The sequence below is a fragment of the Ahaetulla prasina genome, chromosome 5 (genome assembly GCF_028640845.1).
Source record: "Ahaetulla prasina isolate Xishuangbanna chromosome 5, ASM2864084v1, whole genome shotgun sequence".
Taxonomy (NCBI): Eukaryota; Metazoa; Chordata; class Lepidosauria; order Squamata; family Colubridae; genus Ahaetulla; species Ahaetulla prasina.
This window is the reverse complement of record NC_080543.1, coordinates 27,348,681-27,362,890: the sequence shown is the minus strand read 5'-3', so window position 1 is coordinate 27,362,890 and position 14,210 is coordinate 27,348,681. Positions and strand designations below refer to the sequence as shown.

The 14,210-nt window shown below is 38.3% G+C and overlaps 1 protein-coding gene across 3 annotated transcripts in view; it reads right to left on the bottom strand.

Annotated features, from left to right (window-relative positions):
- CDK8 (cyclin dependent kinase 8) overlaps positions 1-13,791 on the bottom strand; it is a 51,897-nt gene extending 38,106 nt beyond the window's left edge. The window contains exons 1-2 of one of the 3 annotated variants that reach the window (XM_058184817.1): positions 13,150-13,791; positions 1,354-1,429 (exon numbers count right to left, since the gene is read on the bottom strand). In XM_058184817.1, the coding sequence (XP_058040800.1) occupies positions 1,354-1,429; positions 13,150-13,283 (210 nt within the window). In that variant the 5' untranslated portion in view covers positions 13,284-13,791. Of the gene's footprint in view, positions 1-1,353; positions 1,430-1,974; positions 2,153-13,149 lie in introns of those variants that run through there. The other 2 variants (XM_058184816.1, XM_058184819.1) reach the window with 2 other exon arrangements.
- Positions 13,792-14,210: the final 419 nt, after the last annotated feature.

Here is a 14,210-nt window from a genome sequence, read left to right as displayed (position 1 = left end):
TCTATATCACAAGTCATGTTTTACAATTGTTGATATTTATCTCTATACCTGGCAAGTGAATTTGTTCCTTATAAAAATGGACTTACAAAAATAGTAACTTTAAGATAAAAGATTTAAGATTACTACTGAATGATAATTGAAAAGCTAGAGGTAGCATGTTTAAAAAGTCACTTTTGAAAAGTAGCCCTGTAAGAAAATACGTATGATTTTTCATAAATATTATTTTAAAATAATGTCAATATAGTGACCTGAACAGAGCCTCAAAAAATCCCTTTATTGTTTATACACTAAAAGCCCGTCCCTTCTCTTGTTCTTTGTGGTAAAGACATATTGACAGATAAAGCTCTGTCTGTTTACTTTTTTCCTTTGTTCTTATTTTGTTCCGTAACTAAGGCAAAAAAAAGTAGGGCAATTTGCAAACAGAAAATTGCATAAGAGTAATATTCCTTCTATTATACTCATGATCCTGTTCACATCATCTAAATACTCTTCAAAGGTAATTAAGGAAACAGAGGGATGGTGATAAAGTACCACCATAAGAAACAGATTGATCTTAAACATGCAGATGAAGAGGTTTTTCATATAATACAATTTTACTTTTAACTCAGTCAAAGGTATCTTACATTAAATTCATAATCTGTGTTTGCCCTCACTAATAGTTTGTAACAACATTCATCATCTATTTATGTAATTGACTCCATATCAATATTGAATTATAAAATCAGTTTTTTTCCTAAGCTTATTTTGAAAATTGCTTAGATACAAAAAATGACCACTGTACTTTAATGACAATTTACCAATTGCTATGGTTTGTTACTGGAGGCAGTCCTTGACTTATGACCACAACTGAACCCAAAACTTCTGTTGTTAAGTGAGACACTTGTTAAGTGAGTTTTGCCCCATTTTATGGCCTTTCTTGCCTCAGTTGTTAAGTGAATCACTGCAATTGGTTAGTTAGTTAAGTCTATCTGACTTTCCCATTGACTTTGTTTGTCAGAAGGTTTCAAAAGGTGATCACATGACCTTGTGACACAGCAACCGTCATAAATATGAACCAGTTGCCAAGCATCCAAATTTTGATCACATGATTATAAGGATACTGCAAAAGTCATAACTGTAAAAAATGGTCATAAGTTACTTTTTTCAGTGTCATTATAACTTTGAAGGGTCACTAAATGAATTGTTATAAGTCAAGGACTACCTGTGCTCCTGAACTAGAAATACCATTATGATCTACTTTATGATCTACTTAAAAAAATCTTTTTCCCATCCTGTTGAAAAACAAGATGTACACTATCACAGTAACTGAATTAAAGTTAATATGAACACTAATTTAGAACTGAAGTTACTTACAGCTATTTCTCTGCATGCAGACATAGAAATCCCAGTACCTTCAATTTGCTTCAGAGCATAATCTTTATCATCTTTCCTAAGATAGGGAAGAAAAAACAGTACAAAACCACATTATAAATTCAAAAGAAGTCTTATAAGCACCATTTTGGATAACACACTCAGTTAAATGTTCAAAACTATTTACATTCAAGTAAATGTTTGAAAAAAAGATAAATTCTAGGTAGGTTCAATTCAAAATGTAATTTATATAATACATAGCCAAATCCACATAGCTAGCTGGATTAGAGCATGACCTTTATACAGTACATTTATTTTATTTGCTGTGCATAGTGGATATAAGTTGAAGGTACTAGAATCTTTGAGAATAAGTCAACATTTGAGTACAAATTCCATGAAATAAACAGCTTGAAAATTATTTTTAACTATGCTATCATCAACTAGAAATACAAATATAAGATACAGAATCTTACAAGCTAGACAAAACATATTACTAAATATATGTGGTCATGTATTTTCTTTGTATAAAACAATTTACCCTCCAAATAACATCAGAAATTGATATATATTCAGAACAGCTAAAACGTAAACTTAAATATTTAACATGAATGCATAAGACCATACCAGTGTTGGTACTTTTCGGCACTGAGTACTGAAACAGGAACGTGCGCATGTGCCGGAAACCGGAAGAGCAGATGATCTTTTGGTTTCTGGCGCGCACATGCGTGCCAGCCACCTGGTATTTTGGTTTCTAGTGTGCATGTGGGTGTGAAGACCAGCTGTCCAGCGCATATGTACCACCTCTACGTGGCCTTTCGGGGGTCCTCCCTCCTGCCCCCCTGCCGGGGTGGCGGGATATCCCTGACAACCTGGTTCTGTAGCTCTGGACAGGGAAAGTTGGGCGGGGCATGCCGCCTCCCTCCATTGGAAAGCCGGATCTGGAAAACGCGCATGCGCACTGGGCGACTGCTCTTTCAGTTTTTGGTGCTCCCGCATGCATGAAGACCAGCTGGCTGGCATGCTGGAACCCAGAAGAGCAACAGGCGACGGCTTGCATGCCCGGAGAGATGGCTCTGTGTGCCACTTCCAGCACACGTACCATAGGTTCGTCATCATGACTATACAATCTATTTTCCCATTTCAATATATATGTGATCTGTCCAAAACTACCTTGGCTGAATGGCTTAGAAATAAAAACAAAATTATACATGAAAGACTGATTTTGAAAACTAAAGTATAAAAACTATCTTAGCAAAATAAATTTATTTTTCCCATTATAGCAAACAGCTTTTAAAAGTACAACCATTTAACTTGACATAATGTGTCACATGAAATGTGTTGCACCAAGGGCAGGGAATGCAATCTAAAGGAAATTATCCATCAATTTTGGGAGGTTTGTATGCCCAATCCCATTTCTTTCTTACATGTTCTCTATATACAGCAAGGGTCCCCAACCCCTAGTCCACGGCTTGTCAGAAACCGGGCTGTGCAAACAAGTGAAGCCCCATTCGTGAGATTCAGGCAGCACATGAAACCACACCCCCACCGATCCACAGGAAAACCTGTCTCCACGGAACTGACCTTAAGATAAAAAAAATCAAGCAAAAATGTTTAGAAAAAATTAAGTACTATTCAACAAAGCTTTGACATCTCTCACTGATATCCTCTAAGTGATCTCCTCTCTTTATTGCAGAAATCTAGGTCCTTCTCACAAATTTTCTGGAGGATTAAGATAAATTCTATAGTGCATATTGACAAAAATGGAAAAATAACTAGAATAATTTCCTTCCCCATTTTGTTGACATAATCTTTCCTTTAGCAGAAGTTTGTATGTACAAAAATAAGCTAAGTCTGGACTATAGTAAAGCTGGAGTACTCTAAGACTTAGAATCTGTTCTAGGTGAGATTGTACTTTCTTTAAAGTAGATAGGCCTTGAGTTACAACAATAATTGGGACCAGAATTTCTTTGCTAAATGAAATTGTTAAGTGTGATGTATGATCAATCAAGAGCAATCCTGGCATTCCCCATTGCCATAATTAACCAAATCCAACCAGTCGTAAGGCACCCCAATCCACCCCAATCCAAACCATTTGTTGTTCCGTCCCTCTCAGCTCTGAGCCTTGGTAAGGGAAGGGAAAGCCTCCTCTTTAATTCCCCTCATCTGCCTATCTCTCCCCATCTCTGTCCTTTAGCCACGCTCTGCAGTGGCACTCCTTGGTGGCAGTGGCACTGAGGCTGAAGTAGAGTTCTGAGACCTTCAACTGTCTAGAGATTAAGGCACCAGGTCAGAAACAAGGAAAATATGAAAGCCAGCTTTGGGAAAGTCATTCTCTCTCAATCCAATTTACCTCATATACAGTGGTGGGAAAATAGGAGGAGGAAGGAGTATTAAGATTGTTCATTGTCACGAGTTATGTATAAAAATAACAAAAGTGGAATAAAAATATCATTTTAAAAAAAGTCAAAAATTCAGTTTCAGCTAGCCATCCCCACCCCGGGCCTCTACTTCAGCCCCAACGTCGAAAAATTCTGGCTCAGGACCTGTGCCATGATCAGCACTATAGCATATATGAGCCGCATTGGTTAGAATGCAGTACTGCAGGCTACTTCTGCTGACTGCCTGCAGTTCAGCAATTCAATTTTCACAGGCTCAAGGTTGACTTGGCCTTCCATCCTTCTGAGGTCGGTAAAAGGAGGACCCAGATTGTTGGGGGCAATATGCTGACTATGCAAACTGCTCAGAGGGGGCTGTAAAGCACTGTGAAGCGGTATATAAGTCTAAATGCTACTGCTATGCTATAAAGCCCCAGCCATCCCTGCCAACTCTGCATTCCACAGATTTTGCTGCATCAATCTGTCCTTTGGCATTTTCCTATTGCTGACAGAGCATTCTCAGCCTGGCCCAATATCAGGCAACTGCTAGACATGGTAGACCTTCTCCCCAAAGCCACTCACATCATTCTCCATGTGTGTCATTCTTGTGATGCTTCAGAAAGCCTTTGGAAACCTTCTGAAGCATTGCAATATTGTTGCACCCACCATTCTACAACGTACAATGTCATTTTCAGTGTGCAGGTAATAATCTTGGTTGTATCATTTGCTTATAAAGTTCACTAGAAAAGAAATTTAAATCCTGTCACTGAGATAAAGAAATGGATTATTGGAAGCAAGCTACTAAGATTTCTGAACAAATTCCTTCTGATTTTTGGCTACCTTGGATACACGCCTTTCCTTCTATAAGTACAGTAAACATGTACTGACTGTAAGCAAAAAGCAGGATTTTGAGCCCTATATATTTGTTATGACCAACCTGTAAAATCCTGCCCAAATGAATGAAGCATTAAGATTCAGCAATGGGTTCCACAGTAATTTGCCACACCCAATGAAGCCTGCAAGGCAACCTTGAGACTCCACTTATAGAGTAAAGGCCAAAATTTTATGTGCAATAAAATCTACTTTTCTTCTTATCTAAATGTAGCTGTAGTCTTAGGCTCCCTGGAACTGGGTGAGAATCATCTTTTGCATAACAATCTTAAATTCTCTCCACTTTGTTAAGTACTCAGCAGAGAATGAGAGCGCCATTTTAGAACACATTCTGTGCAGTTAACAACCCTTGTCTATTGAGTGCTATTCCTATTGAGTGCTATTCCCTCTGCAGAGATTTTTCTCCCCCTGGCCTCTTATCCTGGGGAAGTCTATTCCAAATTATTGGTGCCAAGACCAAATCTCTTAACCGCAATTTCTCTTATTATGAACACAGTAGAACAAAACAACTCTGCTTCAATTATTGTGTCAGGCTCCATGGTACCTGAGCCAACAGAGGATTTTTCAACATCAATTTGTACCAGCATCTTTCTTGAATCCTCAACCAATATAAATACTGGCAATTAAAAGAGGTAGGGGCAAAATAAGGAAGGTCCAAAATAAATATAGCATTCTTCTTTCAAATCAAGAGGTGAAGTAAGGTCTAGTGTAATCCAGCCAATTGGATGCTACAATAATCTTAAGTGTGACATCATGAGGGCATGAGGCAAGAGCTTGGCCACCTCAGCTGTGAGAAATAACAGATTCTGCAAAAATCCATTTATTTTCAGAAACCACTGGATCTCCCCTACAATGCTATATAATGAGGGGATAGAATAGAATGTTCTGGAGTTCTTGGGAATCCCCAGTGATTTTGTGTTTCTCTAATTTTAATATGTATAAAATATAATTATTTTATACATAATAATTGTGTAAGGTATCTGGAGAGGCACAGTGTAACAAGCAATGCAAAACTATTTTACATAAATAAATTCAATCTATATGATAGACACAACAGGTGCAAGTTGTGGGCATGTATGAAATAGCAGTTACTATATTTGAACAGTTTTGGAGCAGATCTGTTTTAAAAAGTGACCAGATTGCAGAAAATGACTGCATTGGCTACCAGTCTTGCTTCTGGGTGCAGTTCAAGGTCATGACTTTTAAAGCCCTTGATGGCATAGCTCCAGGCTATCTGATGAATCAATTTGTTCTGCTAGGATAAGCCCGTCTCACTTATGCTGGCAGAGAGGGCCTACTGTGGACCCCATCAAAGAAATCCCAAGTATTAGGATCCAGAAAAAGAGCTTTCTCTGCCATAACAACCCCCTCTTTGGAACATCCTACCTTCCTATCTTCTGTAAAAGTCTGAAGACCTGACTCTGTCAGTTGGTCTCAGGATTCAATGGGGGAATACCACACTGGAGGTGGCTACTAGATTGATAACAAATCCCACCTTCCTGCTCGCTGCCTACTTCCCCATCCGCCTTTCTTTTATTCTCATACTGCTGTATAATTGTTTTCTTTTTCATTGTATATTCTATTGTTCCATTACTTTACTACTGTTATGTTTATACTTCTTTTCATTTCTCCATAGAGATAGGAGGCAAATAAATTTAACAAAGAAACAAATAAATGGAAGATATTCTGTCTTCATCCATTGCCAGAGAATGAAGGGTGATGTGGTTGTTGCCTGAAGCTCAGAGATAAACAACTTAAAGTCATTAACATACAGGTCACTTCAATTCTAGACCTCTCTGCATTCCTGCTATACTTGTCAAATTTTAAGATGAAGCTTTCTCTTCAATATCACAATATGACAATACTTCTACAGTGTTTTTTTTTAATCACTCAGTCTTTGGAAACATAAGCCTATAGATGTAGTCGTAGGCATTTTTAGAATTGTGTCTTGCTATCTAGCAGGGGCAAAGTCTCAATGAAACTTGAATTTGCCAGCCTTCATAAATAAAGTCACAGTTTACTACAGTGCTTCGCTAGGATAACAGTGAGTGCTCTAATCAGTATATCTATCGTTTACTATGCACATCTCAATATCTTTTATCTTATCACTCTAATCTATGTACACTGTACTTCAGCATAACCTGGAATGACCAGAATGCCCTTGCATTAGCTCATACCTCTGAGCCTCTAACTGAGGGCACTGGCCACCTTTAACTATCCCTCCTTGTCTCATCACAGCATAAAGGAGGCCATCACAGCCTGAACAAAATAAAGTTGGTTTTATACTGTACGTAGTGGGCAAAATAAATACTATGAACAAAATGTACCCTTTTCCTATCTTTTAGCTATGACCAAAATCAAATCTAGTCTCTTTGCTTAATTGTATCAGATCCAAATTGATTCTTCCTGCCCTCAAATATTTCCCCTGCAATCCCATTTAAACCAAAGCATAGAAGTTTCTTCTCCAGTTCACAGTACAGTTCAGGGGCAGCCTTTGCAAGGAAACCGTAACCTAGATAAACTCTAACTCTTCCATCCTCCATCAAGTGATGACCTCAATATTCCATCTCCTTGGACTTCCTCACAAGGACATGGGTAGCTTCTCCAAACTGGCCAGCAAATCAGATCCCTGGGATTTTGCACTTTGTAGCCCTCAACATTTATAAAAATCTTTTGTTTTTCCATTGTTCAGGATCCCTCATTGTTATTATACATAATTAGGCACACAACAGATAATTCCAATAAAGGTGGTTGGAATTCCCTTCAGTGTTTGTTCTTTTTCAGACCAAATCCATGACAAAAACATCATCTAAACAGATAGCCCTCCATGGAAATTAGTTCTTCACTCCCTAACAAAAAGAACATTTCTCTCTAACAGACTAACCTTGTTATTATACCTCTGAAGAAAGTAATCTCAACAAGGGTGAGGTGAACCTTATTCCATAATATTGGCCAAAGAATTAAGAACTGCACAAAATTTACTTCTCTGTCCTTTCTCAGCAAAACTATTTTTACAAACATTGTAACAAAGAGCTAATATCTATATCAGTTATTTTTTCTCCATTTATAACACCTTTCACTGATATATCATAAATTTCAGATTTTAAGTCTGAAATCAAATATTTTCTTATTAATCTTCTAGTACCTTGGGACCTTTGCTTACTTTGGCTAAAGAGGAAATTTAATCAGGATGCAGAGTTTAATATAGTCTATAGACCTTGTTCATTTAATTATATTTTCAAAAATTATTCATTTTTGTCTACATTCTTATTTTTTTTTTAAAAAAAGAATCACATTTTGTTAGTACAGTGATACCTTTGTACCCCTCATTAATTGGTTCCAGGAGGTGTGAAAAGTACCAAAACTATGAGTGCCAAGCAATTTTTCCCATAAATAATAATATAGTAAGTCACAAGGAAGCTGATATCAACAAGATCTAGCTTGTCCGTCAAGTACCACACAAATGATGAGTGGAGTAATGGCACAAAATTTTTGCATCAAAGTGTGTTGAGTACCAAATTTGACAAGTTTCAAAGCCTCCGAATATCAAGGTACCACTACGTGATATGCTCATTTTTTTCCTATTTATTGTAGCAACTTTCAACTTTGGATTTAATTCCCTTTTTACAAAAGCTTTATATTGTTATTAAATCAGAGAAATATGTGAAAATGTATTATATTTTAAATAAACAATTCAGGATACTGCACTTGTACGTAAGTGCTAATACAATAAGAAAAATCTGGAGAAAAGTAAAGCATGGGGAAGGGGAGAATTGATTGGTTCAGCTATAGTAAGATAATCCTACATTAAAAACAACAAAAAGAAATATACTTCCAAGGAACTGCAGCTGATATACAGGAAAATGGGGAAAAAAACCTATTACTTTCCTTGTAATTACAGTATTGGCATCCATGTAGACCATGAATGGTAAACTCAGAAGAATTATATATTATATTTACCTATTATCCTATTGAACAAAAATCTTGAAAGCTTGTGCTTCATACACTATGTAGTGATAGTTTATTAGATAAAGTCTAATTTATTATTCATTCAATCAATTTATATGTCCACTTCTCTGACCATAAGGAGTCTGGGTAGCTAAGTATAGTTTAAAATATAATAACGTAAAACAGAACTGACATGTTAAAAAAATCTACCAGAAACTGAACAACTTCATGGATTCTAATTGCTTGAGTGAATGTTATATATTAAGTCACATACAAGCAATAATTTGGCTTGATTTGCACTTTATGTAAAACCACTGGAATTTATTTCTCCTGTCTAGCATTAAGCTTCCCAAATTTTGCTCATTGTTATCTCACTTACTTCCAATCTCAATTCAACCAAATATATTTCCAAGCATTTTGTGTGCGTGCCTTCGAGTCATTGTTGACTCCTGGTGACTACTTGAACTAGACCCTGCAGTTTTCTTGGCAAGATTTCAGAACTGCCTTCTTCCTATGGCTGAAAGAGAATGACCTGCCCAGGGTCACCCAGCTGGCTTTGTGCTTAAGGCAGGAGTAGAACCTATGGTGTCCTGGTTTCTACTCAGTGCAAAATTTAGCCAAATAGATTTGCAAGCATATTGAATAATGTGTCAAGATTGTTGTAGTTTTTTTCATTTATTCCTGCTATCTTTACATGCAAGAACAATAAATAGAATTTTTTAATCACCAGGCAATCATTCAGCCTTTACACATATTAAACAAATGACATAGTCACATTCTAACCAAGCTTTAGCTATATTTTAATAATAGCCAGTGTACAGCTTACACTTGTGGCCTAACCATTTTTTAACACTCACTGTGTTTGTGACTTTGTCAAGACATTTTTCTTCAATACTAACATTTATAGCATTCTTTTCAATTTAATGTTTGGTATATCACTATCATTTCCACTCAGATCTCTAAAATAATAATTTAATATTTCCTCATATAAGTACCAGTAGTGGGTTCCAAATCCCGTCACTACTGGTTTGCTCGTGGGCGCGCGTGCATTTGCGCACATGGCACTTCTGTGCATGTGCAGAAGCATCCAGATGGGTGGGCAGAGCATCCCGCCGCCACTGCTACCTGTTCGCCTGATCCGGAGCGAACGACCCACCACTGAGAAGTACCATTGTAAATAATGACATATTTTGAATTTAATTCATTCAAATGGCAGATCCTTGTTTACATAATATTTTATTTTCCTCTTTTAATCATTTCTTGTTCTATTTGACTATATTATCTGCAACTATATTTTACTTTTTTCTATATCATACATTATCTTCTAATTATTGTTTTTGCAGCATTTTTTCTATTGCCCACAATTTTTCATCCAAAACCACTTTCAATTCTCTGTTCTACCAAACATCCTTTTACATATTTTCCATTAGTATTACACTACTTTTTTTCTGGCAGTCGATAACATAATTCTTTCCACTTTATCCCAAACAATTTTCACATCATCTATTATGTTCAAATACCAATCATCCTACTGGGAGATTAATCTGTCCTCTACTATTCTTTCAGTTAGAACTCATACTTATTTCTTGTCACAACTGTTCTTTTTTTACTTGAAATATCCCCTCCCATTTCTTTTATGTTCATTTCACTCAAGACCCACTCTTGGCACTACCAAAAATGCTCGGAACCTTTAAAAGTAATTTTCATTTATTCCCTAAGCCTTTTATCATAAATAATCTTGTATTTGCAATATTTTTAGGCTAGTCTACATCAGATGCTGCCAGAACTTGCAATAAAATAAAAAATGTACATACAAAAATAGAAGAAAATGCATAAATTCAAAATCTATCATAATTATGCTTTTGAAATGATATTCATTCTTTTTTATACTCACAAGATACATTTTCTATATATATGTTAAATATATTTAGAAATATATTTGCTTTCTGTACTAAAAGGGAAGAAAATTATATTCATTCTCATTCTCTGTGTGTACAATTTCTGAAAGAATGAATATTATAAACAGATTTATGCCTAAACCACATCTTCAAAACAGATCTTTTTCTAAATAGATGATCATTAAAAAGTCTCAATTTTCACGTGTTCCTGGATCTCTAAACAGCCCAATTTTTATGCATTATTTCGTGTCATTTCCATATTATTCATGTTGCTTAATGAATATTTTATTCCACCAAATTGTTCATTCAGAATGTTGAAAGTTAACATTTGAGTCTTACTTTATCATTTACTAGACTTTTAACAACCTATAGACTCCTATCCCACTCATTATATATATTACTCCTAATTTTTTAATTAATATATTTTAATATATTTTATTCCTAATTAAATCTATGATTTCAATTTTCTAGATGTCTTTGTCAACCAGAACCCACAAGATGATAACTTCTTTAGATCAACCATATCCTTCCCCTTTAGTTTCAGATACATCAGATGCCTAATTTGTTTCAGTATATTGTATATTCATTAATTCAGGCTTTTTACCATTTATTCCTATTATATTCCAAGTCACAATCTTTCATATGACATGCCTATCACTAGCTAAGCCCATAGATATTGACTTCTGCAACCTAACAGGTTTGGTCAATTGAGGCTTTCATAGAGTACTTTTAAGAAACACTGAAAAGGTATAGATCAGATTACTACTCTTGGCGACGACTGCACCAGGTGTAATTTTCCCTGCTAAAAGTAAGGATAGCATGGGCACTTTTTAACCACAAATATAACCAAAGCTGATATCTATTTTCTGCAAACTCATGCTATTCTATAAAAGCTAGGATCCTTAATGACTACGGTATCTTGCAATCTAACGTCCTGTTGTATATAATACAGCATATATATTATTAAGAAAACTTAAAGGTTATTGATTCTTTTTAAAAGTATGTCATTTGGCAAAATAATATGTTACTGCTTTAAATATGTTAAAGTTGAATAACAATTCACATTAAGAAAACACATCCTTTTTCTGGTGGATGAAGAGATATATGTAGCCAGTATGGAATTTTAAAGTGACACAATATTATATCTTAAATTAAAATACAAAAATCAAATATAACTTGCCCAAAATAGATACAATAGTTTTCACAATATTAGCCACTATATTCAGCAGGGAGCTTTCTTTAAAAACATTACTCATGATAATGTATTATATGCTGGCTGTTTGCTGAAGTCTGTATTTATGACGATATTATGTATAGTATAAGATGAAGAGTGCAGGAAACACAACAAATAAAACTATAATCATTAATGATACCAGCTATGAACACAAGAATGTGCTATTACTGTAGTAGGATAAGAGACAAGAGGCATCGTTAACATAAAAAACCTTAAGAAGATAAGTATGAAGAGAGACTATGTTCTGGAAGTTAACTGCTATCTCATTTTAGTAATATATTCTCATCCCATTATCCAATGGTTTATTTATACTTGCAAACAGAAAAGCAATTATAAAGCATGCCGGTGATGGAGCAAGGGGAAAAGTCTTAATCAGTTGATGATAATTATGTCAGTAATTAAATCCAACACTAAATAATATTGGATTACAACCAAGAGCTTTGCAAAAAGCTAGTTGGGGACGATAGTAAAATATTTAGAAGAGTAATTATAGGCAAGAAATATTAAAAAGAGAGAGATATATATAACAGACGTAGTATAGTAAGTAGATGCAGGCATGCTTCCATATGGGGAAAAGGCATAAGGTGGTCACCAAGCATGTGTTTTGCCTGCATAAACACCCAGCTTGTATAAAGAAGCAGGCAACAGAAGATGAAAAAGACCTGGGTTTGCCTGAAATCCCGAAAACTTGAGACTAGAGTCATAAACAATGCAGGACTAGATGCATAAAGCAATGGATAAAAAATCCTCTCTCTACTTCCTCAATGCAAAGAAGGGTCTTTTTCCCAGTAGGCTACACCCACCCACCCCACTTGTGCCCCCTCTTTATTTGGAGGTGGTGAAGCTGCAACTCGAATGCACCTATGGAATGAGTCACTGTATAAACTTCAACAGACTACCATACCCCCCCCTTTTTTTTTTCCATACATGGATGCCAAAGCAAACTCGAGAGAAGAGGTTTAAGGGTCAGATCCTGATCAGGAGCTCCACAGCTTCTCTCCCAAAGGGCAAACCGGAGGAGAAAGTTACGACGTGTCCGTCATTGTCCAAGAACGTAACTGGGACCATTAGCGAGGCAGGCTGCGTGGCAGACCGAAAAACCCTCAAGAATGGCTCCGGGGCAGAGAAAAACAACAAGAACAACAACACAGACGGCCCCGACCCCAAAGGGAGAAAAGAGACTGGCCAAGAGAGAAGAAGGAGAGCCACGACAGGCTGCGGCAACCTTTTCTAACTTGGCGACCTCCAGCCGGGTCCGATTACAGCCTTGGCAGCCTGCCCGACGGAGAACGATGGGACCTGTAGTCCGGCACATCTGGAGGCCAGGTTGGGGGAAGGCGGTGTCCGAAAGTCACCGGGGGTGGTGTGGGGGGGGGAGGAAGGAAAAGAGGGAGGGAGGGAGGAAAGAGGGGAAGGGAGGGCCCAACCTTTGCAAGCGCCCCGACTCACTCACCCGTCCTTCCGCTTGGCCTTGTAGACGTGCCCGTAGGTCCCCCTCCCCACCTTGCAGCCCTCGTACTCGAAGAGGTCCTCCACGCGTTCTCGCTCCCCGGTCAGCTTCACCTTGAAGTCATAGTCCATCTTCATTCAGCGCCCGGGCTGGCCGCCTCTTCAGACGGCAACCCACCACCCTGCGAAGCCCCCGCCCGCCACCGCCGCCGCCGCAGGCACCAGGGAGGAGGAGGAGGAGGAGGCCCCGCCGCCGCCGCCGCCGCGACGCGGACCATCCAGGTACAGTGGGGAGAAGAAGGGGAAAGCGGCTGCGAGAGCGGGTGAGGCAAGGCGGAGCCCTCTATTCTTCCGCGCCGCCTCCTCCTCCTCGCCTTCCTCTCCTCCTCCTCCTCCTCCTCCTCGCTGCCGGCTCAAGAGCCACACAGGCAAAACTGCTCTACGCCAACCGGTATCTCGTTTCTCGATATACGGCAATCGCGCCTGACCGCGCTGCTGCAAAAGAAGAGCGTCGCAAAGCGTCGCCCCTCACGCTCTCTCCCTCTTTTTTTTTTCCGAGTCTCCCCTCGTCCTCGAGAGCGCACCACGTGGAATCCAACCGGCTCCGAGGCGGCCCCTCCTCCCCGGGCAGTTTCCCTCCCCGACATGCACCGCGCCATAGCTGCCAGCTAAAGACTTTGGCAGCAGCGCTACGGGAAATCAACACGGGCCGCATTAAGACACGTATATTCTAAGCGCCTTGGGGAGCCGTCGTTACACACATGAACCGGACATGAATTTGGTGTATGCCGGGAGTTGGAGTTTTACCGGCTGCAATCGGAGAAATTCGAGAAGAGGAAAGCCAGGCGCATGCTGGGTATTGTAGTTCACGTATGTGTTTGGAGACGAGGAGAGGGGTGTCCTCTAGTTTCCATGGAAACCTATTTCTGGAAACTGCTTTTGGGGGTCTGAGTGTCATGGTCTCGCGGAAAAGATTACGTCTTTAAGGTAACTGGTATGTAACATTAACCCAGGAGCTACAGCAATTTTCAAAGCTGGCGTGGCATTAGGGCAGAATTGTGACAT